The 24802-nt window shown below is 45.9% G+C and overlaps 1 protein-coding gene across 2 annotated transcripts in view; it reads left to right on the top strand.

Annotated features, from left to right (window-relative positions):
• The first annotated feature begins 11625 nt into the window (after positions 1-11625).
• Positions 11626-24802, top strand: part of SYT10 (synaptotagmin 10) — a 145590-nt gene continuing 132413 nt past the window's right edge. Inside the window, exon 1 of one of the 2 annotated variants that reach the window (XM_040435818.1) lies at positions 11626-11743. In XM_040435818.1, the coding sequence (XP_040291752.1) occupies positions 11626-11743 (118 nt within the window). Of the gene's footprint in view, positions 11768-24802 lie in introns of both variants that reach the window. The other variant, XM_040435810.1, reaches the window with a different exon arrangement.

Raw genomic sequence — 24802 nt, 5'->3', positions numbered from 1 at the left:
ATAGATAAACCGTATAGAGAGCAACGGGCCAACCACACTCATAGATGCTCAGTGGTGTGGGTGGAAAGTTGCCAACAATAAATATGTCATAAAGGATGCACAGGCAGCCAAGGGTATGGCTATCTGTGAATGTGCATCATCAAATGGACGATATCACTGTGTAGACCCCACACACCAGAATCGATGTGCGACGTCAACACATAATGAGTCGCCGTTCACATTTGTACATATCAGTGTATAATTGAGATGTATATACACGTACGGTACCAGAAGCACTACATATATCAGTATGCAATTTAGGTACCAGTGTCCTAACGCGTTTCACCCTGATTGATTTTCGGGTTCCTCAGGGGACATAAATCAAAGTACAATGCTGATATTTGGCATCAATGAGAGGTAACCGAACCGTTGGTAGAGTCCTCAATTATGATGACACCATTCGACCAGATCATTCACTGGTCGCATTACGTTCAATCACTCAATAGCTTTAAGTAATCAAACACAGGGACCACATCAAGGGGGCCTATGGAATACGTTTAAGAGAAGATTCATTCGCCAGTATGGATATATGTCCACATAGATATCCAGGCGTAAGTGATTACCACAAAAATAGTCAGAGTGACAACCTCCTACAAACAGTCACTTATGTGTGATGCCATGTGTGATGTCATGGCCAACACGTAACAAGATACTACTTGCGTGTCCAAATGCGGCCAAGGATGGCCCAGGCTGTCTGTGGAGATGATCGTATGTCCGCTGTCACTCCAGCCATAGCCCGCATATACACTGTTTGAGACATAATTGATAATCAAGATTAAATGCCAAATAGGGCCAGAAACCAACCTTTTGTAAGTGGGAGGAATCAGTCCCCAGTTATCCAAGGAACTCACAGATAGTGGTGCCTCACTGGTCCTGTGTGTGAGGTCTCCAAGCAGAGAAACCTGCTCGGTTTAAATAGCCCGCCCTTGAGAGACGGAGCAGGGGGCCGGACATCGTCCCGCCCCTCCTTTTCCATGCTATGGTTAGGCATGGAAATATGGCCAAATCACGCCTCAAATGGGCGTGCCCGTGATGCTAGGTAGGTATGGCCAGTCCCCCTGCCTGCTAATGCTTAACATAGCGTACCGCCCCCGTCCCGTCACGCCTATAAGGGGTGTGGCCCATTGGTGAGAGCGAGCCTGGAATAGGTAATCCATACACATCGGCCGGCGTCCGATGACGTCACCGGCCGCGCCCGATCACATGGTATCACTGGGATAGCGTCCTCGTGCCGGAGCGCCGCCTGATGATGACGCCCTTCACCTCCGATCACGTGACAGATAGGTGTAAAATGACACAGTGGGATACTTGTGATGCAAGGTTCCAAAGTGATCAAAATCGGGTTGTTTATATAAAAAGCACGATTATGCCTCAATGAAAAGGACCCAGTATAGATACATAGACCCTAGTTAAAGAGGACCTTTCACCGATTCTTACCCTATGAACTAACTATACAGATATGTAGAGCGGCGCCCGGGGATCTCACTGCACTTACTATTATCCCCGGGCGCCGCTCCGTTCTCCTGCTATGTCCTCCGGTATCTCCGCTCACTAAGTTATAGTAGGCAGAGATACCAGTCCCTAAGTTATGGTAGGCGGAGTCTGCCCTAGCGCTGGCCAATCGCAGCGCAGAGCTCACAGCCTGGGAGGTTATTTTCTCCCAGGCTGTGAGCTCTGCAATGCAATTGGCCAGCGCTAGGGCAGACTCCGCCTACTATAACTTAGGGAACGGAGATACCGGAGGGCATAGCAGGAGAACGGAGCGGCGCCCGGGGATAATAGTAAGTGCAGTGAGATCCCCGGGCGCCGCTCCACATGTCTGTATACTTAGTTCATAGGGTAAGAATCAGTGAAAGGTCCTCTTTAAGGAATACAGGGCAAATAGCGCAGTATAGATGCGCGGACCATAAACCAGTTTGGTATAGATTAATAGAGTGGGGATAATATTTAAGACAGGTATTAGTCCCTAGGGACACGGTACACTTAATGTACGCACCAGTAGGAGGGGTTATAGATACTACAGGCTAAATAAAGCTATTGGTGAATACTCTATTATATCTTGGTGAATAGAGTTGATGGTGTATATATATATATATATAAATTGATGTTCTACATGGGATGGATCAAAACGGCACTGTATTGGGGGTGGCCTCGTATCCTCCCCTTAAAATTATTACAGTGCTCAAGATGTATATGTCGACCCCATGTCAAAATAGTATATGGCTGGCTAGAGAAAGCAGGAGTAGTCGATATTTTCGTTCAGTCCTGCAGGTGACATTGTGTTTAGCATATGTATCCATTTTGACTCTTTCTGTCTCAGGATAGTGTCAATGTCTCCTCCCCTGATGGAGTGTTTTACTGTTTCACCATGGAGAAGTTTATCACTTTCGGGTCTCCTCCATGTTTTAGAACCACATACCTGGACAGAGGCTTATCCCGCTTATGGCGAATATCGCCAATATGCTCCAGAACCCTCTTTTTGAAGGCTCTACATGTTTTGCCGATGTACCTAAGGCTGCATATACATTGGGCCATGTAGACCACGCCTACTGTATTGCAATTTGCAAAACCACGAGTCATATACGTATGGGTCTGTTCGGTGTTTGTGAAGGATTGGCCAACTGTTATAAAGGAACAAGCCTTACATTTACCACATCTATAGGTACCATTTCTCCTGTCCACTAGCCATGTACAGGAGGGGGGGACTGGTTCAAAGTGGCTGTGTACCAGTTGATCCCCTATACTGCGACCTCGCCTAAAGGTAATTGAGGGATGCTCCGGGAGAAGATCAGTCAGGTCAGGGTCAGACTTAATCAGTGACCAATATCGTCCGATGATCTGACGGACTTGGTTGGCTTTAGTGTCGTATGTACCTATGATTCTAATCACTTCATCTGATGCTTTCTTCTTCCCTACAGAGTGGATTAGTGCTGATCTATCAAGGGATCCTGCATGGTTCCAAGCCTCATAGAGACAATCCTCTGAGTACCCCCTCTGTTTAAATCGATGGAATAGAGTACTGGCTTGTTTGTCAAACTCGGTTGGATCGGAGCAGTTCCTGCGGATCCGCAGAAACTGTCCCTTAGGGATCCCCTTTTTGAGCGGTTTCGGGTGAAAACTCTCCCACCTCAATAAACTGTTTGTTGAGGTGGATTTGCGGAACAGGGTGGTAGTTAGGGTATTATTCATGTTCTTGCTAATCTGTAGATCGAGGAAATTGATTGTTCTGGATTGTAGTTCATGGGTAAAAAATAGACCGATGTGATTAATATTCAGGTCTTTCATGAACCCATCAAAGTCTTCCGCGGTACCCGACCAGAATAACAAGATATCATCGATGAACCTCGACCAAGATATTATATGGCGGGTCCATCTCTGCATCCCTTCTGTAAAGACAATGGTGTCCTTCCACCAGCCCAGGAGCAGGTTGGCGTAGGTGGGCGCACAGGGGCTCCCCATCGCCGTGCCCCTGAGCTGGTGGTAGAACCGACCATTGAATACAAAGTAATTATGCTTCAAAGCAAAATCCAAGAGTCTGATAACGAGGTGGTTGTGCTCCCTGAGATCGGTTGATCTGGTATCCAGAAAATATTTGATTGCTGCCAAGCCCTTATTGTGTGGAATTGAGGTATAAAGAGCTTCCACATCGATGGAGGCTAGCCACACACCTGGATCCAGTGAGATGCCATCTATCCGTTTCAACAGATCATTTGTGTCGCGGAGATATGAGGGTAGAGACATCACGAATGGGCGCAAAATCTTGTCAATATAGGTGCCTATGTGTTCTGTAAGGCCCCCTATCCCAGATACACTTAGCCTGCGTAAGTTTATTCATTCTCAAATCTTTTGAATTCATGTTAAGTTACAGTACCGGATCCATTTTTTTTGTGTCTGAAAAAACAGATCTGGCACGATTGACTTACATTGTGTTTCATGCCATCTTAATCAGTATCTTATGAGACATACAAAAAGCTGCTTGTAGCGGTTTTGTGCCCAGCATGGGAACGCAACAAAACGGAATGGAATGCATTCTGGTTCACTCCATTCCAGTTTGTTCAGTTTTGTCCTAGTTGACAATGAATGGGGACAAAACTGAAGCATATTCCTCTGGTTTTGAGATGCTCTGAGGGATCTCAAAACCGGAAAGGAAAATGCAGATTTGAAGGTAGCCTTATACAGGTGCAATTCAATAAATTAGAATATCATTAAAAAGTTAATTTGTTTCAGTAATTCAATTCAAATAGTGAAACTTATATATTCTATAGATTCATTACACACAAAGGGATCAATTTCAAGCGCTTATATTTTTTTATGTTGATGATTATGGCTTACAGCTAATGAAAACCCAAAAGTCAGTATTTCACAAAATTAGAATATTATAAAGACCAATTAAAAAATGAAAAGTATGTAAAGTATTTGCACTCAATACTTGGTCGGGCCTCCTTTTGCATGAATTACAGTGCGCGTGACATGGAGACGATCAGCCTGTGGCACTGCTGAGGTGTTATGGAAGCCTAGGTTACTTTGATAGTGACCTTCAGCTCATCTGCATTTTTAGGTCTGGTGTCTCTCATTTTCCTCTTGATGATACTCCATAGATTCTCTTTGGGGTTTAGGTCAGGCGAGTTTGCTGGCCAATCAAGCACAGTGATACCATGGTCATTAAATCAGATATTGGTACTTTTGGCATTGCAAGTCCTGCTGGAAAATGAAATCAGCATCTCCATAAAGCTTGTCAGAAGAGGGAAGCATGAAGTGCTCTAAAATGTCCCGGTAGACAGCTGCGCTGACTTTGGACTTGATATGACACAGTGGACCATGACCAGCAGATGACATGGCTCCCCAAAACAATAACTGTGAAGACTTTACACCGGACCTCAAGCAACTTTGCTGTTGCCACATCAACACTATGTCACTGGGCCACTCTGTTGTCTCCTCATACTGCTGCCACCTCAACACTATGTAAATTTTTAACTTTATTTGGTTTGCAGAGTGCTGTTGCATTGTATTTTTTTCTTTGTGTTTTCAGCTATAGCAACGTGCACCTGCGCATTGGGATGTGCTGACTGACCCCTTTTTTTCTTTGCAGTTTTGTATCGGGGGTGTGGCCGACTCCTCAGTCGTACACTCCTGACCAGCCTGAATTTAGCATTTTTGAAGTTTGGTATTTTTGTTCCTCCCTGAAGAAACACTGTTTTGAATAATAATTGGAAGGTTATTACTTTATGATCACTATTACCCAGGTGTCCCCCACCCTGCATATCTGTGGTTCTGTCAGGTCTATTGGTTAATACTAAGTCCAGTATGGCCGTCCCTCTAGTTGGGTTCAGAACCAGTTGAGAAAGGTAATTGTCTTTGGTTATTGCCAAGAACCTGTTTCCTTTATGAGATATACAAGTTTCAGTTTCCCAGTCTATATCTGGGTAGTTGAAGTCTCCCATAATAAGCACCTCATTATGATTTGCCGCCTCGTCTATCTCGTTTAGTAGTAGATTTTCTGAGGACTCTGGTATATTAGGTGGTTTATACTAAACTCCTATTAGTAATTTATTATTGTTTTTAGCTCCATGTATCTCTACCCACAGTGACTCCACATGTTCATGTCCCTCACTTATATCTTCACGGAGTGTGGGCTTTAGACAAGACTTTACATAAAGGCAAACCCCTCCCCCTCTCCGGTTTTGACGATCCTTTCTAAACAGACTGTAACCTTGTACATTAACTGCCCAGTCATAGCTATCATCCAGCCATGTCTCAGTTATTCCCACTATGTCATAGTTCTCCTCACACATCACTAATTCCAGTTCCCCAGTTTTATTAGTCAGGCTCCTGGCATTAGTATACATACATTTAAGAGGTTTATGTATATTTTTTACCCTACACCTTTCCTTCTGAACTGTTCTAGTCCCTCCTTCCATTCTTCCCCCAGTCCCATTACCTCGCTCCCGATCTATATCTGCACCAGGGGCGTTGCTAGGGTCTAAAAACATCCAGGGCACAAGCCCACTGTACCATGCCCCCATGAAGCCACGCCCCCACCCCATGAAGCCACGCCCCCGTTGTCAGGGGGGGGGGCCTTTACAGTAGTTATTAACCCCTTTCAGCAGTACCCCCTTCAGTGAATGGGGGACTGCTGAAAGGGGTTAATAACTACTGTGAAGGGCCTAGCTGTCTGGGCAACCCCACAGATCATTCCTCCACCCCCCCTTATACTTGTTCCGCTACTTTCCTTCTGCGCCGGCATGAGTTCAGTCACTTTGGTGGCATCTGTGCACAATCCCGTCCTGCGGCACATAATCCTGCGAGACCTGAAGTGACTGAACTCATGCCGGCGCAGCAGGAAAGTATCGGAACAAGTACAAGGGGGGTGGGGGGATGATCTGTGGGGTTTCCCAGGTCCAATCAATATTAAAGGGCCCTGGAATAGCCAAAAAAATGCTACCAGCAATCCAGCATAACATTCGGAACACTGGACAAAACATCCGGGGCTCAAGCCCCGAATGTTTTGACCTAACGACGCCCCTGATCTGCACTATCTTCCGATCCTATAACATAATTACCCTCCCCCCCAGTCCCTAGTTTAAACACTCCTCCAACCTTCTAGCCATCTTTCTCCCCAGCACAGCTGCCCCTTCCCCATTGAGGTGCAGCCCGTCACTACGATAGAGCCTGTAGCCGATAGAGAAGTCGGCCCAGTTCTCCAGGAACCCAAACCCCTCCTTCCTACACCAGTTCTTGAGCCACTTGTTAACCTCCCTAATCTCCCGCTGCCTTTCTTGTGTGGCTTGTGGTATCTGTGGTATTTCGTAAAACACTACCTTTGAGGTTCTTGCCCTAAGCTTTTGACCTAAATCCCTGACATTATTTTAAGGACTCTCCACCTACCTCTAACTTTGTCATTGGTTCCGATTTGGACCATGACCGCTGGATCTTCTCCAGTCCCTCCCAGTAATCTGTCAACCCGATCCGCGATGTGTCAAACTCGAGCGCCAGGAAGACAGCACATTGTTCGGCGATCATGGTCTTTGTGACAGATTTCCCTATCTGTACCCCTAATAATGGAGTCTCCCACTACCAGCACCTGTCTGGCCTGCCCTGCTCTCCTGGTCCCCTGCTTACCGGAGCTGACATTCCCCTGACTGGCAGAGGAAGTGTCCAGCTGCGGCAGTGCCGTCCCTGGACTGACATCCCCCTCATCTGCCAAACGTGCAAACTTGTTGGGGTGTGTCAGATCAGGGCTAGCCTCCCTGGCACTCTTCCCTCGAACCCGCTTTCTAACTGTTAACCAGCTAGCTACCTCACTTTCCTCAGCCTCCTCACTACCACCCTCCCCCACATATACCCCATAGAGTGCTTGCTCAGTGAGCAGCAAACTCTGTTCCAAATTGTCAACGCTTCTCAGTGTTGAATAGTGATCGGCAGGGGCTATATTCGAATTCGCAATATTTCACAAATATTTTGTAGAATATTTGTCATATATTTCGCAAATTAAAGATTATTTTATTGAATGCAAAAAATCGGCAATGTAAAAATCGCGTAATGCGAATTTGTAACGCGAAAAACAGGCGTGGGTCACTTTGGCTACATTTTTCAAGCTGCTAGAAGTTTCATGAGTTTCTCCTGAGACTGGAAAAAATGGTTGGCAAGGCAGACAATTATAATAGCTTAATATGCAGATAGAGTCAAGTGCCTCAATATATTCGCGATTGCGCTAATCGGCAGTGATTAGAATATTTTTTACGTGCAACTTCACATTTTAGCAGGACTACAGATTACTGATTGGTGCACTAAATATTGTTGTGAACTTGACATTGCTTCCTTCTCATTGGCCCACAAGCAAGAAGCAGAGAGGAATCATGTGTTCAGATGGGAAAAAAATGCTGAATATTTGAAATAACGAATATATAGCACTATATTCTAAATATTTGCAAATTCTCGAAGTGGCGATATTCGCAATAAAAATTCAGTATTCGAATATTCGCGCTCAACACTAGTGTTGAAACTCACCCGGTTACATACTCGATGTGCGATTCCAAACGGGCAATTTTCTCACTTTTTGAACAAAGATATGCACCCTCAAAAGTCTGTTCCAGGACTGCATACATTAGACAAGATGTGCACTGGACTGCGCTGTCAATAATGGAACACATACTAAATGGAGATCAGTTTCTATGAGGAGGTAAGTTCTAGACTTGACAGCAGAAAATCAATGGATGTCGTATATCTGGACTTCTCCAAAGCATTTGACACTGTACCACATAAAAGGTTAGTATATAAAATGAGAATGCTCGGACTGAGAGAAACGTCTGTATGTGGGTAAGTAACTGGCTCAATGATAGAAAACAGAGGGTACACACTCAGATTGGGTCACTGTCACTAGTGGGGTACCTCAGGGGTCAGTATTGGGCCCTATTCTCTTCAATATATTTATTAATGATCTTGTAGAAGGCTTGCATAGTAAAGTATCAATTTTCGCAGATGACACTAAACTGTGTAAAGTAATTTACACTGAAGAGGACAGTATACTACTACAGAGGGATCTGGATAGACTGGAGGCTTGGGCAGATAAGTGGCAGATGAGGTTTAACACTGACAAATGGAAAGTTATGCACATGGGAAGGAATAATGATAGTGGGCACAGAAGTTATACTGAATGCCCACCATGGTGCCATTGAGCAGTAGGGTAGGGGTTAATCTAATTTATGTTTTACCATTTTCCCGCCTTTTGGATTTTAATATATGTTCTTTTACATTTTCTGAGGTGATTTCTAATTGAGGAATCTGATTGGTACCTGGTTGCTTACCTGTTGCTGAGGTACCTGTTTTCTGCCTGTTCCTGATTGGAGGTTGATATTCTTGGGCGGGAAAATTGAATATTTAAAGAGGATCGCAACAGGTCCGAAGCTTGTCCGCCGCGGAGCCTGGATGAAGAGGACGTCGTCCCGCCCGCCTTTCCTTGATTTAAAAAAGAGGAAGTCGTGGTCTGATATTGAAGGGGGGATAATTTGTGGACTCAATGAATTTTTAAATGAGTATTTATTTATTGGTTATTTATTTATTTAATTATTATGGTGTTTATAAGCAGTATTATATTGATGTAACCCTTAATAAAAGACCACGGCCAATTTTCTACCACAATTTTGGTTTGTGTTTATTTTATTGGTATAAGATTTAAATATTAAATATTATATACGAGTATTGCTCATATGGCACCATGCAGGTCACCCATACATACTAAATGGTAAAACAGTGGATCTAGGAAAAGGATCTAGGAATTTTAATAAACAGCAGACTAGGCTGTAGAAACCAGTGTCAGGCAGCTGCTGCCAAGGCCAATAAGAAAATGGATTGCACCAAAAGGGGCATAGATGCCCGTGATAAGAACATAGTCCTACCACTTTACAAATCGCTAGTCAGACCACACATGGAGTACTGTGTACAGTTCTGGGCTCCTGTGAACAAGGCAGACATAGCAGAGCTGGAGAAGGTTCAGAGGAGGGAAACTAAAGTAATAACGTGAATGGGGCAACTACAGTACCCTGAAAGATTATCAAAATTAGGGTTATTCACTTTAGAAAAAAGATGACTCTGGGGAGATTTAATAACTATGTATAAATATATCAGGGGTCCAGTGGCGTAACTACAGGGGAAGCAGCTGCTTCGGGGCCTGGGCTGACAAGGGGCCCGACGCCCGACAGGGTGTCAGTCAAGTTTAATCTTTTTTATTTATATGCAAATTACCTTCCTAACGTGCCCAAGAGGTTGTGCCTCTGGCCGTTTGTGCCCAGCCGTGCCCATTATCGCCAAGCCCACCACCGCTCCGCTGTTAATTATTCACTGCTGTCCTAGTCTTTTTTTTTTTTCTAAGTGCACCGTAGTCTCGCGCATGCGCTGATGTTACTCATGTCCGGGCCCATGCGGTGTCCTGGCAGCAGCCTCAAGTAGTGTAATCACGCATGCGCCAGCTTTCTCCGCATTCTGGCGCATGAGCGAGACTACGGCACACATAGAAAAAAAAAAAGACGAGGACAGCAGTGAATAATTAATAGCGCTGGGCTTCGCGATAATGGATGCAGCTGGGTACAAATGGTGGGAGGGACAGCCTTTTGGGCACGTTAGGAAGGTAATTTGCATATAAATAAAAAAGATTTTTATCAAAAATAAAAAGGACAGGTGGGGGTAAAAATAGTATATCAAAAATTGGGCGGGGGGCTGGGGGGGCCCATACAAAAATTTGCTGTGGGGCCCAGGCACTTCTAGTTACGCCCCTGCAGGGGTCAGTACAGAGATCTCTCCCATCATCTATTTATCCCCAGGACTGTGACGAGGGGACATCCTCTGCGTCTGGAGGAAAGAAGGTTTGTACACAAACATAGAAGAGGATTCTTTACGGTAAGAGCAGTAAGACTATGGAACTCTCTGCCTGAGGAGGTGGTGATGGTGAGTACAATAAAGGAATTCAAGAGGGGCCTGGATGTATTTCTGGAGCGTAATAATATTACAGGCTATAGCTACTAGAGAGGGGTCATTGATCCAGGGAGATATTCTGATTGCCTGATTGGAGTCGGGAAGGAATTTTTATTCCCCCTAGAGTGAGGAAAATTGGCTTCTACTTCACAGTTTTTTTTTTGCCTTCCTCTGGATCAACTTGCAGGATAACAGTCCGAACTGGATGGACAAATGTCTTTTTTCAGCTTGATATTCTATAATATTCTAATTTAATCAGATGCACCTGTATACCCACCAAGCCAGCTCATGACATGACTTCCTTAATGAGCTACAAGCTGAGGAAAGTAGAAAGTGGTCATTATAATGTGACTCTACTGTGTATGTAACAATTGGTGCACACTGGCAAATTACAGCAGTGCCACTTTGCAACAGTGGGAAGGGGTCTGGGGGGCAGTGCAGATACCTCCCCTCCCAAATAATTCACTATAAGGGAGCTTCAGGGGTTGGGGGAGACTAAATATTCTATACATCAGGTAGTGGGGTGTATACGTACAATTTATAGATATACATCAGGTAGGGGGGTGTATACGTACAATTTATAGATATACATCAGGATTTAGAGGTATAATGATAGTACTGATGAGGGTATGTATGTGTACATTACGGAATTCCAGATTCCTGTACAGAAAAATATCAAGACGATTATATGTACATAGTATTATCTACACATTGTATACAGCTGGGGGTGTATAAATATACCTCAAGTTAGTTCCAACAACTTCCCATCTAGATGAAAGCATCAGGGGGTGTATACAATAGATAGACATCAGGATGACGCCCCATTAGTATAGAACTTCCTATGCTATAGATGGTGGAGGTTCCATGTCTTCCTGCACTCACGGCTACATAAGGCGGGAGGTGGACCCCTATAGAGCCCCCTCTCCCCGCTCTCCAGGTGTGTCCCTCCCAGTGCTGCCCCCTTGCCGTCGTTCCCTGCACATTATAAGGCGGCGCTTATTACCGGCTGTCAGCGAGTCCAGCTCCGTCCTGCCCGGCTTATGGTGCCCGCTGCTGCCGGAGCATCTCCTCTGGTGCCGGGTGCTGTGTGCTGCCATGACCTAGATGACCGTGGACGGGATGAGTTTCCACAAGGAGGACGGCGTGAGCCTGTGCCAGAAGGCGCTGCAGATCGTGTCCGAGCTCTGCCTGGGGGGACAGGTGGAGTGGGACAAGTGCACGGGCATCTTCCCCAGGAGCAAAGAGGGAGCGGGCAGTACAGGTCAGTGCCACCAGCTGCAACAGGTCCTGAGGGACCCAACAGTCGCGCCACTGCGCCTCCTTGTCAGCCTGGACTTTCTTCGTCTCTTTTCTAGCCCTTGAGCTCTATGACTTAGCACCAGCACCCTGAATTACCCTCTCCAGACCCCCTTAATCTGTTTGGGACCCCGATACATGCAGCCCCTAGTGTGCCATCTCCCAGGACATTTCCCCTAACAGCCTGTCCCTTCTTGTGTCACACACCCCAACCTTCACCCCCTGCTCTCATGAATTGTCCTGGGCTCCATCTCCCCTCAGAATCCTTCCTGTTTGTATATGTCCCCCACCTCACTGACATATCTTTTACCCTGTACCTCAGTATAGCCAACACCTGCCCCGGCTATCCTAATGTCCTAATACAATTTAGCACGCCCTTTTCAGCCTTCGTCCCCATATTATATCCTTCCCCACACTATACCTAACAGCATTCCTCTGTTATCTGTCACCCTCTTATGCCCCAAACTGTCATTTATGTAACCCCAAACCTTGCTAACTACCTCCTATATCTTCCTGCACCCCAATACCATTCTTTCCCCTTTCCTCCTCTCACTTTTTCACTCTGTACCCCAGTATGCCCAACACCTACCCCTGCTATCTTCCTCCCCAATATACTGATATATCCCAAAATATGTAACACTAAGCCTTGTTATCCCCCTCTATATACTCATTCCTCCAATGTCCATCCTCACCAGTACTTCTGGAGATTAATTGTCCTGATTGCAACAAATTCTACTCTTCATACACAGTCCCCAGAGCCTCAGGAACCTCAGCCCTCCCATAACCCCTTTACACCCCAAAACCTTTCTAACACCTCTCATCTCATCCTAAATCCCTGGTCCTCTGTATGTGGGTGCTTCCTGATACATGCAGTCTCCCCACCATTCACATCTTGTTTCCCTTCCTTCCTTTAAAGTTCAAGGATTAGCCAGACCTTGTAGACCCCAGTTAAGCCCCACTGCCTGCATCTCCCAGCACCCCAGTATATGTATTATCTGCTGCTTACTACCCACCATGCAGGTCCCCCATTAATATTCTCCCACTCAGAAGCAATCAAGTCCCGTTATGTATGATAACTACTTGATCTCCAAAACTTCATATAAACCCATTCAAGAGCTCTTTATAGATGACTGTTATGCTAATATCACATTATCCACCCCCTCTGATGACCATTATTCTACTACACCCTGAAACATGCATCCCCAGTTCCCCCAACATCCACTCCTTAAAGGTCCATACGTAGTCTTTCACCAGTAGTTCTTGAAATCTTTTTTCTTTTAGTTCTATGTTCTTGTATGTGCGGTCCCCAGATTCTGAAACCTCATCATCCTGTCATCCTGTCTCCCATCACTGCCCCTCATCCATCACTTCATCTTGTCATCCTTCCAGACTCCCCTCAACTGCACCCAGTATATCCCCATCCAACATTCCATCCTTCTAGCCTCCCCAACCCAGCTCCACTTATCTGCCCATCCATCACCCCATCCTTCCCACCATAGTTCTCCAGTATCTCCCTATCCATGAACCCATCTCCCCATCCTTCCAGCCTCCTCAACATTGCTCCCCAGTATTTCCCCATCCATCAAACTCATCTCCTTATCCTTCCTGACTTCTCGCCACTGCTGACCATTATCTCCCCATCCATCATTACATCCTTCCCACCACTGCTTCAAAGTACCTTCTATCCTTCTCCCCATCCTTCCAGCCTCCCTTCAACCACTCCACCGTACCTTCCATCCATGACCCAATCTCCCCTTCCAGTCACCCCACCACTGCACTACAGTATCTCCCATCCATCTCCCCATCTCTCAAGCCTTGTCGGGTACCTCCCCTGCTCCACATTACCTCCCATCCATCACCCCATCTCTCAAGCCTCTCCACCACTGCTCCACACTCCATAGTACCTCCCATCCTTCCCCGCATCCTTTTAGCCTCCCCTCCACTGCTCCATCCATCTTCCCATCCTAGCAGCCTCACCACCATCGCTCCACAGTACCTACCACCCATCTCTCCATCTTTCCAACATACCCTCCACTGCTCCACAGCACCTCCAAATCATCACCCCATCTCTCTATCCTTCCCACCAATGCTCCACAGTATGTACCACCCATCTCCGCATCTTTACAGTTTCCCCTCCACTGCTCCACAGTGCAGAACCTCCCATCCATCAGCCCATCTCCATATCCTTCCAGCCTTGCCATCATTGCTCTAAAGTACCTACCACCCATCTTTGCATCTTTTCAGCCACCCCTCCATTGCTCCTCAGTACCTCCCATTCATCACCCCATCTCTCCATCCTTCCAGCCTCCCCTCCACTGCTCCACAGTACAGTACCTCCCATCCATCAGCCCATCTCCCCATCTTTCCAGCCTCGCCACCATAGCTCCACAGTACCTACCACCCATCTTTGCATCATTCCAGCCTCCCCTCCACAATACCTCCCATCTATCTCCCCATCCTTCCAGCCTCACCATCACTGCTCCACTGTACCTCCCATCATATAAACCCCTTCAAGAGCTCTTTATAGATGACATCTCCCCATCCTTCCAGTCTCCCCACCACTGCTCCACAGTACCTCCCAGTCTCAGTAAAGGATTGGATACATCTGCTGTTTGTCTGAATGTTGGTACTGGGAAACTTTAACTTTCTTTTTTACATTTTTGGAAACTTTGAAGAGTGCTAATTAATAGCAGATGCCAGGGTCGTGGATGTATGCCAAGTTAGTGCATATCTAGGCACTACTGTATATGCCAGATCTGCAGCCACCTTTTAGGGTATCCTCTTGGGCAGTCGTATGTAGCAGAAAAACTTATGACCCTTGATAAAGCTCAAGAGTTGAAACTGACATTTGTGCCCGCTTGGTATTCCTGACTCGGCACCAGCTAGGCTCCAGTCGGAACCTCATTTGAATAAACTATATTTTATTGCGCAGTTGTCTTTACAAATTTTTATTAAGGCACCTTCTAGATGCTGGCCATGGCTAATTATTTGAGGGCAGGTAACCCTATGGTGGCCAGCTTATGATAGCAGAACAACGTTATAAGAGGAGCAGCTGATATTAGTCACACATATGGATGGAAATGTCTCTCGGGTTCTCAGTACTGGAGATATGTGACATAAAGCTTTCTGTCACTCACTCTACAGTCTGCTTCTCCCTAGTCTGAAATGGCTGGTAACAGGGAACAGTAAATAGTAATAACCTGTATGGCAAATGGAGACAAGACAGTATAGATCTCATTGACTATGTTTGTGTAACAAGCCTACTGAAAATGATGGGAGTGATAGTTCTGCAACACCCTGTAGCACATCTACTGTAAAGAGCAGTCTCCATCCTGTTGCTTTCCAGCGCACAGGCTGACATGGCATTATGGGAGTTTTAGTTTTCTTGCAGCATAGAGGTATAGCTTGTATAGAGGTATGGACCATAGGTTCTTCACAGTTATATCTAGAATAAGAATATGTGGCGACGTTAGTTTTTGTGAATGAGCCAGAGAGTGAATGTGATTAGCTGCAATGTATCATCGATGTATCTCCCCCTAATGTTCTAAGTGCAGATATGTCTGGTGTCATAGAACGTTTATGAATGTAGCAAAGTCAGGCATGAATGGAGCAGGGGCTGGGTGCAGAGAATTGTGGGAGTTTTTAGAATCTGCATTCAGCAGAGGGGGACCGAATTCCTTACACTAATGAGGACGATGATCAAGACTGAAACAGCCATATGTGGGTTTTATTCAATTGCTCGAAAAGCTGCAAAGGCAGTTGGCATGTCCCCATCCCTCTTTTTCACTTTTGGCAGCAGCAGGTTATCAGTGCATGTAAGGAGTCAACTGCTTGGAAGTCGAGGTTGCTGACCTTTGTATTAAAGGGAAATTGAATAATTAATTGAAGAAATGGACTGTGACCTAGGGGTGGTCTTTTATGGGTGCCATCAGACAACTTTCAGCAATCAGTCTAATGGAGGTGGGGAGGATAGCATCGAGCTGAGCATGCCAGTGCCCTAAAGGGGTTTTCTGGGTGTTTATTATTGATGACCTGTCCTCAGGACAGATTATCAACATCTGATCAATGGAGGTCTGACTCCCGGGACACCATCAATCAGCTGTTTGAATAGACAGCAGTGCTCTATGCAGCTTCCTAGGCCAGTGACATCACGTTCATCTGTCACATGGCCTAAGCACATCTCAGTCCCATTAGAGTGAATGGGACTGAGCCGCAATACCAAGCACAGCCACTATTCAATGGATGGCACTGTGCTTGGTAAGCTTCAAACAGCTGATTGGTGGGGGTGTCGGTTGTTGGACCCCAACCGATCAGGTATTGATGATCTATCCTGAGAACAGGTTGTCAATATTAAACATCCAGTAAACCCCCTTAAGTCTCCCCTTTAAATGGGTTAATCAGCAGGTATTATAGATGTAATGGTCAGATTTGGGGACTTTGTGTGGCATTTTATGGTACCTCCATAACATGAAAAAAAGTCCAGCAAGAATGATACCAGTATTATAGCATAACAGAGTATTTAAATAGAAGTCAACAAGTCCAGCAAAGGTACCCTGTTTAAAGCATAAGATAACTAAATTTAATGAGAAATAAAGACATAAACAAAACTCTACATGATCAATCCGAGGCGAGAGGCCAGATTACAGTCAGATGCACTGGGTAAGTGGTGGGGAAAATAAATCCCTCGCACTGATACCCTAAACTGGTCCTCTGCCCAGGGACGTCTCCTGGTGGTGGGGACGCCCTGTCCACGTACCTAATCTCAAGCTCCTGGCTGTCCCTGGTAAAGTGACGGGTGGAGAGAGATAGGTTAAAGTGGTGCCCTAACGGATCACTAGCACAACAATAGAAAGACTAAGAGGTGTCCACTGTATAGCGCCCTCGTGACAACTTGCCAGGAGGTACAGGATCCACCTAGAGGATAAAATAAACACACAAACACACACACATAGACACAAATAAAGTAAGGATAGATAACCTACAACCTGGGGTTGTAGGTTATCTATCCTTACTTTATTTGTGTCTATGTGTGTGTGTTTGTGTGTTTATTTTATCCTCTAGGTGGACCCTGTACCTCCTGGCAAGTTGTCACGAGGGCGCTATACAGTGGACACCTCTTAGTCTTTCTATTGTTGTGCTAGTGATCCGTTAGGGCACCACTTTAACCTATCTCTCTCCACCCGTCACTTTACCAGGGACAGCCAGGAGCTTGAGATTAGGTACGTGGACAGGGCGTCCCCACCACCAGGAGACGTCCCTGGGCAGAGGACCAGTTTAGGGTATCAGTGCGAGGGATTTATTTTCCCCACCACTTACCCAGTGCATCTGACTGTAATCTGGCCTCTCGCCTCGGATTGATCATGTAGAGTTTTGTTTATGTCTTTATTTCTCATTAAATTTAGTTATCTTATGCTTTAAACAGGGTACCTTTGCTGGACTTGTTACCTCCATAACATGGCATATGATGCTACATGCTATAATGTGTCTTCAATAGTGTTGATCGAGCATGCTCGGCACATGGCGGTATTTGGCCGAATACCGCATGTGCTCGAGCGCAATGCTCGAGTCTCCTCCCTGCACGTTTTTTGTCTGCTACGCAGCGAATAAACGTGCAGGTAAGTACTGCCCTTCACTGTAATGCTGTAGCCATGTTGGTTACTTGCATTACAGTGATTGGCTGGCTGGAATGCGTCATCGGGTGCTATATAGCACCCGATGACACGTGTTCGGCTCAGTGTTAGTCAGGGAGAGCTGTGCTGAAAAAGGGAAAGATAGTGTAGGGAGTGAAATTTTCTTTTTTTCATTAGAAAAACTTGTCGGAGAATCAAAACTCCTTTTAAGGACCATTGCTGTGTGTGGCAGCAGCAATATATATGTTTAGCGCAACCTGCGCTAAATTGCTAAAACTTTACAGACCCAAAAGTCCTTTTAAAGAATATTGTTGTGTGTGGCAGCAATATCTATTTTTAGCGCATCCTGCGTTAAATAGCGTGCAATAGTTAGGCCGCTGCAACATTATCTGCGCTACATCTCCTGTGTAACGTGTGCGCATCCCAAAAATATCTGTGACATCCAGTGTACGTTTTCCGTAGACGGTGCCCACTGCAGACAGTGACATTAGCTGTCCTACATCTCCTGTGTAATGTGTGCACATCCAAAAAATGTGTCCCATAACATCACCAATGCCCTGACCACACAGTTACTGGGAAGGTCCACTTAACGACTGACACATGGACAAGTGCTTTCGGCCAGGGATGCTACATTTCCCTGACGGCACACTGGGTGAACGTTGTCGAGGCCGGGAGCGAGTCGTACCCTGGGATAGCACAGGTGTTACCCACGGCAAGGATTGCGGGCCCTACTTCTATCAGGGTTTCCGCCACCACCTATGTTAGTGGCTCCAACCACCACTTCTGCTCCTCCGCCTCCTCCTCCACTTCCACCTCAGAATTATCCTCTTGCAGTACCAGTCAGCCATCAGTTGGTAGCAGTATAGCACTGCAGTGGGGAAGCGTCAACAGGCCGTGCTTAAGCTGATCTACTTAGGTGACAAACAGCACACCGCCGCAGAGCTGTGGCAGGGGATAAGAGACCAGACTGAGCTGTGGCTCTCGCCACTCAACCTACAACCAGGCATGGTTGTGTCTGATAATGGCAGTAACTTGGTGGTGGCTTTGGAGCTCAGCAAGCTCACACATATCCCATGCCTAGCCCATGTCTTCAACTTAGTGGTTCAGCGGTTTCTCAAAACCTGCCCCAATTTGCTTATGCTAATGGTGAAGGTGCGCCGCATGTGTGCCCATTTACGCAAGTCAATCACAGTTTCCGCTGGTCTGTCAACACTACAATTGCCAGCTCACCGACTGTTGTGCGACGTGAGCACGCGCTGGAACTCCACGTTCCACATGTTGGCCAGGCTTTGTGAGCAGCAGAGGGCAGTAGTGGAATACCAGATGCAACATGGTCGTCGTATTTCCAGTCAGCTTCCGCTCTTCACAAGCGAGGAGTGGGCATGGATGTCTGACCTCTGGGAAGTTTTAAGAAACATTGAGAAATCAACACAAATAGTAAGCGGCGATAACGCTATTATCAGCGTCACCATCCCACTTATGTGTCTACTCAAACGCTCGCTGCTCACAATTAAGGCCGACGCTTTGCATGTGGAAATGGGGGAAGACATTACACAGGGTGATAGCCAGACCACCCTCAGTTCGTCTTCTCAGCGCAAATTGGATGATGAGGAGGAGGAGCAGGAGACGGTTGCTTCCAGTTTAATTCCATCTGTTCAGGGTAGATGGGCAGAAGAGGATGAGGAGACTGAGAGTCATCCTCCTGATGACGACAGCAAAGTCTTGCCTGTTGGGACTCTGGCACACATGGCTGACTTTATGTTAGGCTGCCTTTCCCGTGCCCACGCGTTTTATGCATTCTGGTCAACACCGATTACTGGTTGTTCACCCTTCTTGACCCCCGCTACAAAGAGAACTTCTCATCTCTCATTCCTGTGGTGGAGAGGATGAGCAAAATGGCGCAATACCAGAAGGTTCTTGTGGAAAAATCGCTCCACAAATTTCCAGCTAACAACGCTGGCGGCAGAGTACGTAGTTCCTTGGGCAACCGAGGAGGGGAGACGAGGGGAACACACAGTAATTCCAACAGAGGCAGGGCAACACTCACCAAAGCCTGGGACAGTTTCATGACACCCCACCAGCACCCTCACCCTGATTCGCGGCCTAGTGTCACAAGGAAGAAAAAAATTTGGAAGATGGTGAAGGAGTACGTAGCACGTAGCAGACCGTGTCAGCATCCTCAATGATCCCTCTGTGCCTTACAACTACTGGGTGTCCAAGCTGGACACGTGGCATGAACTGGCGCTCTACGCCTTGGAGGTGCTGGCCTGCCCTGCCGCCAGCGTTTTGTCAGAGCGGGTATTTAGTGCTGCTGGGGGCATAATAACTGTCAATGCTGACAGGTTGCGTCTTATAAAAATGAACAAGGCCTGGATTGCCCCTGACTTCTCTACTCCACCAGAGGAAAGCAACTGAGCATGAAGGCACTTTAAATGTTTTTTGTATAATGTACTGAATACACTGTATTCCCATGCACCCCTTCCACCACAAAAAAGGGTACATGGTTCAATCTTCCTTTTCTCGTCCTCCTCCTCTTCCATCATATCAACATGCTTATTAGTCTGCCCTCGCTCCTAATGTTGTAGAGGGTCAGCTCACCTTCAGGCCCTCACATATAATGTTTTAGAGGGTCAGCTCACCTGCATGCCCTCGCATATAATTTTTTAGAGGGTCAGCTCACCAGCAGGCCCTCACCTACAATCTTTTAGAGGGCCATCTCACCATCAGGCCCTCACCTACAATCTTTTAGAGGGTCAGCTCACCTGCAGGCCCTTGCATATAATGTTTTTGAGGGTCAGCTCACCAGCAGGCCCTCGCCCCTAAATTTTTAGAGGGTCAGCTCACCAGCAGGCCCTCGCCTATAATTTGTTCAATGGTTAGCTAAGCAGCAGGCACTCACCCATAATTTTTTTTAATGGTCAGCTCAGCAGCAGGCACTCTCCCATAATTCTTTCGATGCTCAGATCAGCAGCAGGCACTCGTCCCTATTTTTGAGAGTCAGCTCAGCAGCTGGCCCTCGCCCGTAATGTTTTAGAAGGTCACCAGCAGGCCATTAATCATAATTTTTTAAGGGTGTATGATACCCTCCTTTATGTGTAATAAAGGGTGTATTGGAGTGCCAGTTCCTTGTAATTTTTGGAAGCCCTTTCACTTAGTGCATAGGCTTTATGAGTGTAGGAGTCCCACTACATGAACAATTGTACCACAATGTGAATGAGGCCCTCCATTATGTGATATGCAGGTTGTATCGGAGTGCCTCTTCCTTGTAATTTTTGGCAGCACTTGCACTTTATATACAAGTAAATATACAGGAAAGAATGTTTCCTAACAATTTTTCCTCTAAAATCTTCGGTTTGGTGCGTATTATTGTCAGTCTGTAAAAGTGGCGTACCACTCGGACAACATCGTTCCCAGCAGCGACTTGGGAGTCCAAGATGCATTCAGACATCCTCCCCATGCTGTTCCCAAACCATTTCGGTGGTGTTTCCATCAATTTCTGACCTTTTCTTATGAACCAGACACCCTCCCCTCATCAGAGCGGGGGGTGCCTGGTTTAATGCTCGGGTTCTCCCATTGACTTCCATTGTGCTCAGTAGAGTACCCGAGCATCCCGAGGTGTTCATCTTGAACACCCGAGCACTTTGGTGCTCGATCAACACTAGTCCTCATCTTGCCCATGGAGGTACACAATGTACAGAATGTCTATGACTGCGTTTATGGCCATAGTAAATATTACTCTGCTTTTCAGACTCCTTGATGTCACATTATGCAGTCACACTCTCCTGTGCTGCTGCGTTTCTAGGTTGATTTTTCCATTCAGGAATCTAGGAAAGCTGGGCCAACTGAGTTATGAATTGAGGACTCTGCAGCTTATTAGATATATAGAGGCAATTCATTGTGATCGGTGGCCTGGAATAATCCTCTCTCTGTACAGATATTCATCACATGATGAAGTGACAGGGCGGCTTTATGCCAGTGACACCGACGCCCGTGGATCAGTGGCTGTTTGATATATTGAATGACTTTTCTCTGTTATTAGGACCCAACATACATGATTTATTTGTGAATTATATTCTCGGCTGCTATAGAAACAGAAGCTGTTTTTGAGGCGATGCTCAATGCTAGAAACTGATGTTCTGTCATCACAACAGGGAAGAGTTACTTACCCTTAAAGGGGAGCTCTGCCTCTGTGCGTAAATAAAATTGTTCACACAGCATATGTGCTGCCGATGTGGCTAGCTCACAGAAGATTGTTTACATTGGATACAGTAATAAATCCAGAGCCATGAGAAGTATTAACGCTAGATGGATATTTTAGCCTCTGGATGGCAGTAAGAACATTCCTATTTGCTGACAGCAAACACTGATATTGATAAGGGCGAGACATTGAAACTTAAAGAATATTAGAGAATTTCAGGACTTTTTATGCTTTAAAGGGGTTATCCTATGACTAATGTAAAACATCATATAGTACATGACAACCTCTTTCCAACAAAGCTAGCACCAGCCCTGTACCTTATATGGATCCAGAGATCTCCCCATTCATTGCTCTGCTAGATTTATATCAAGTTGAAAGCTCAAGGGGAGTGTCTTTTCTACTGCAGCTAAGGGGGCGTGTCTCAGATCTCCCTATCACAGCTCAGGAGGCGTGTCTCAGATCTCCCTATCACAGCTCAGGAGGCGTGTCTCAGATCTCCCTATCACAGTTTAGGAGTCAGTTGAAGGATGAAACTGAGCATGTGCAGCCTTCTCAGTGAGCAGGTTAAAGAAAGAAGAAAAAAAAATGCAGGTGGCGCTATAGAGATGCATTTTAGCTATAGAGATGCATTTTATTGAATAATTCAGGGGCTACGCTAATTTTTTAATTACATGTAATTACGAAAGTATTCAGATCCCGGTGCTGGTTTGAAAACTGTAGAATATTTTTCGTGGGACAACCCCTTTAAGCTTAAAGGGGTTGGCCACCATAAGTATAAAAACAAATAAAGTGCCCCAGACAATAACTAAAGCCAAGAGGAATTTGTATCATGACAGATATACTGTATATATATATATATATATCATTTTTGTACTGCATTTAGCATAGCATGCTCCCATTAATGAGAGGCTGTGTGGGTGGAGCAGCTGCAAAGTGAAAGTAAAAATCCCAGCATGCATCACAGCAAGCATCTCCAGGGGAGCAGTCACATGACATCTCTGCCTACTTGTGATGCCATAGTGACAACAGCACATTAGGTGTCATTTCATCAGTGCTTTAACATACCTTCCAACTTTAGAATAGAAGGAAGAGGGACACTACGTGCCCAAGGCTACTTTCACACTTGTGTTTTTTGCGGATCCGTCATGGATCTGCAAAAACGGTTCTGTTACCATGATATAACCGCATGCATCCGTCATAAACGGATCCATTTGTATTAGGTCTTCTATAACCATAACGGATCCATCTTGAACACCATTGAAAGTGAATAGGGGACTGATCCGTTTTCTATTGTGCCAGAGAAAACGGATCCGTCCCCATTGACTTACATTGTGTGCCAGGACGGATCCGTTTGGCTCAGTTTCATCAGGCGGACACCAAAACGCTGCAGGCAGCGTTTGGTGTCCGGCTCCAAAGCGGAATGGAGGTGGAACGGAGCCAAACTGATGCATTCTGAGCGGATCCTTATCCATTCAGAATGCATTAAGGGCAAAACTGATCCGTTTTGGACCGATTGTGAGATCCTCGAACGGATCTCACAAACTGAAACCAAAACGCCAGTGTGAAAGTAGCCTTAGAAAAGAGCATGTGGGGAAGAGCAGGTAAGGCAGCGTTTTGGTGTCCGCCTCCAAAGCAGAATGGAGACTGAACGGAGGCAAACTGATGCATTCTGAGTGGATCCTTTTCCATTCAGAATGCATTAGGGCAAAACTGATCCATTTTCGACATACCTCCCCCGTACCAGGACCGCCACTGAATTCCGGGACTGTCCTGCCGGATACTGGAAGGAGGTATGGTTTTAGGCCTCATGCACATGACCATAGCCTGCCTGTGCCTGTATTGTGGTCAGCGAACAGGGGGTCTGCAATATACAGGCACCAGCCGTGTGCGCACCGTATCAAGTGATGGGTCTGAAATCCGAAAGATACGGTGTGGTCTGGAATGGAAGCACAGATCAGAAACCTATGGAGTGCATCCATGGGTTTTCTGTCCATGCCTCCGCACTGCGAAAAAGTACTGTCGGATGCAGATTGCAGACTCCATTTAAATGAATGGGTTCATGTCTGCAGACAGTGGACACGCTGTCGGCGCCCATGCATTGCAATGTATACACACACACACACACACACGTGTGTTAATATATGTATATAAATATGTATATATACATATGTGTATGTATATTCATATATATATATATATATATATATATATTTATATGTACACATACTTAGTAGGGGTGCACCGAAATTCCGGCGGCCGAAAATATCGGCCGAAAATGGGCCTAATCCATTTCGGCCGATATTGGTACATATCGTCAGAAAATATGGGGTTTGGGATTTGTGGGATTTGTCACCCGCACCGGGCGGGCGGTTTACTTTAAGTCACTGCATCTTTATTTTACCTTACAATCGTGACGCTCCAGTAACAACTCTGCAGGCAGAGCGGAGGGCGGCGTAACGTCACTTACTCACGTGACGCGCCTGCTCCGCCTCCTTCATTCATAAAGTGGGCGGAGCAGGTGCGTCACATGAGTAAGTGACGTTACGCCGCCCTCCGCTCTGCCTGCAGAGTTGTTACTGGAGCGTCACGATTGTAAGGTAAAATAAAGATGCAGTGAGTGATTAGTCTGCTGTGAGCAGCAGGGCCGGGGCTGTTATGGGTAGGGGGATCGGTCTATGGCACTGCTATGGGGAGGGGGGATCTGTGCACTGTTATGGGGAAAGGGATCTGTGCACTGTTATGGGGAAAGGGATCTGTGCACTGTTATGCCCATAACAGTGCACATATCCCCCCCTCCATAACAGCGCCACCCACAGATGAATTTCATTCATGAAAAAGAATTATTAATAAAATCATTAAAAAAAAAGTATTTTAAAAGTATTTGGGCAAAAAGGCAGTTTCGGTTTCGGTTTTCGGTCAAGGGCATCCTGAATTTTCGGTTTCGGTTTCGGACCAGAATTTTCATTTCGGTGCACCCCTAATACTTAGACATAAATACATACACACACATACATATAGATACATACACACATATATACATATATATACACATACGGTCAGTGCCCATGCATTGCGGACCGCAATGTACAGTCGTGGCCAAAAGTTTTGAGAATTACATAAATATTGGAATTTGGAAAAGTTGCTGCTTAAGTTTTTATAATAGCAATTTGCA

The sequence above is a fragment of the Bufo bufo genome, chromosome 1, assembly GCF_905171765.1.
Source record: "Bufo bufo chromosome 1, aBufBuf1.1, whole genome shotgun sequence".
Lineage (NCBI taxonomy): Eukaryota > Metazoa > Chordata > Amphibia > Anura > Bufonidae > Bufo > Bufo bufo.
This window is presented reverse-complemented; position numbering and strand designations above follow the sequence as displayed.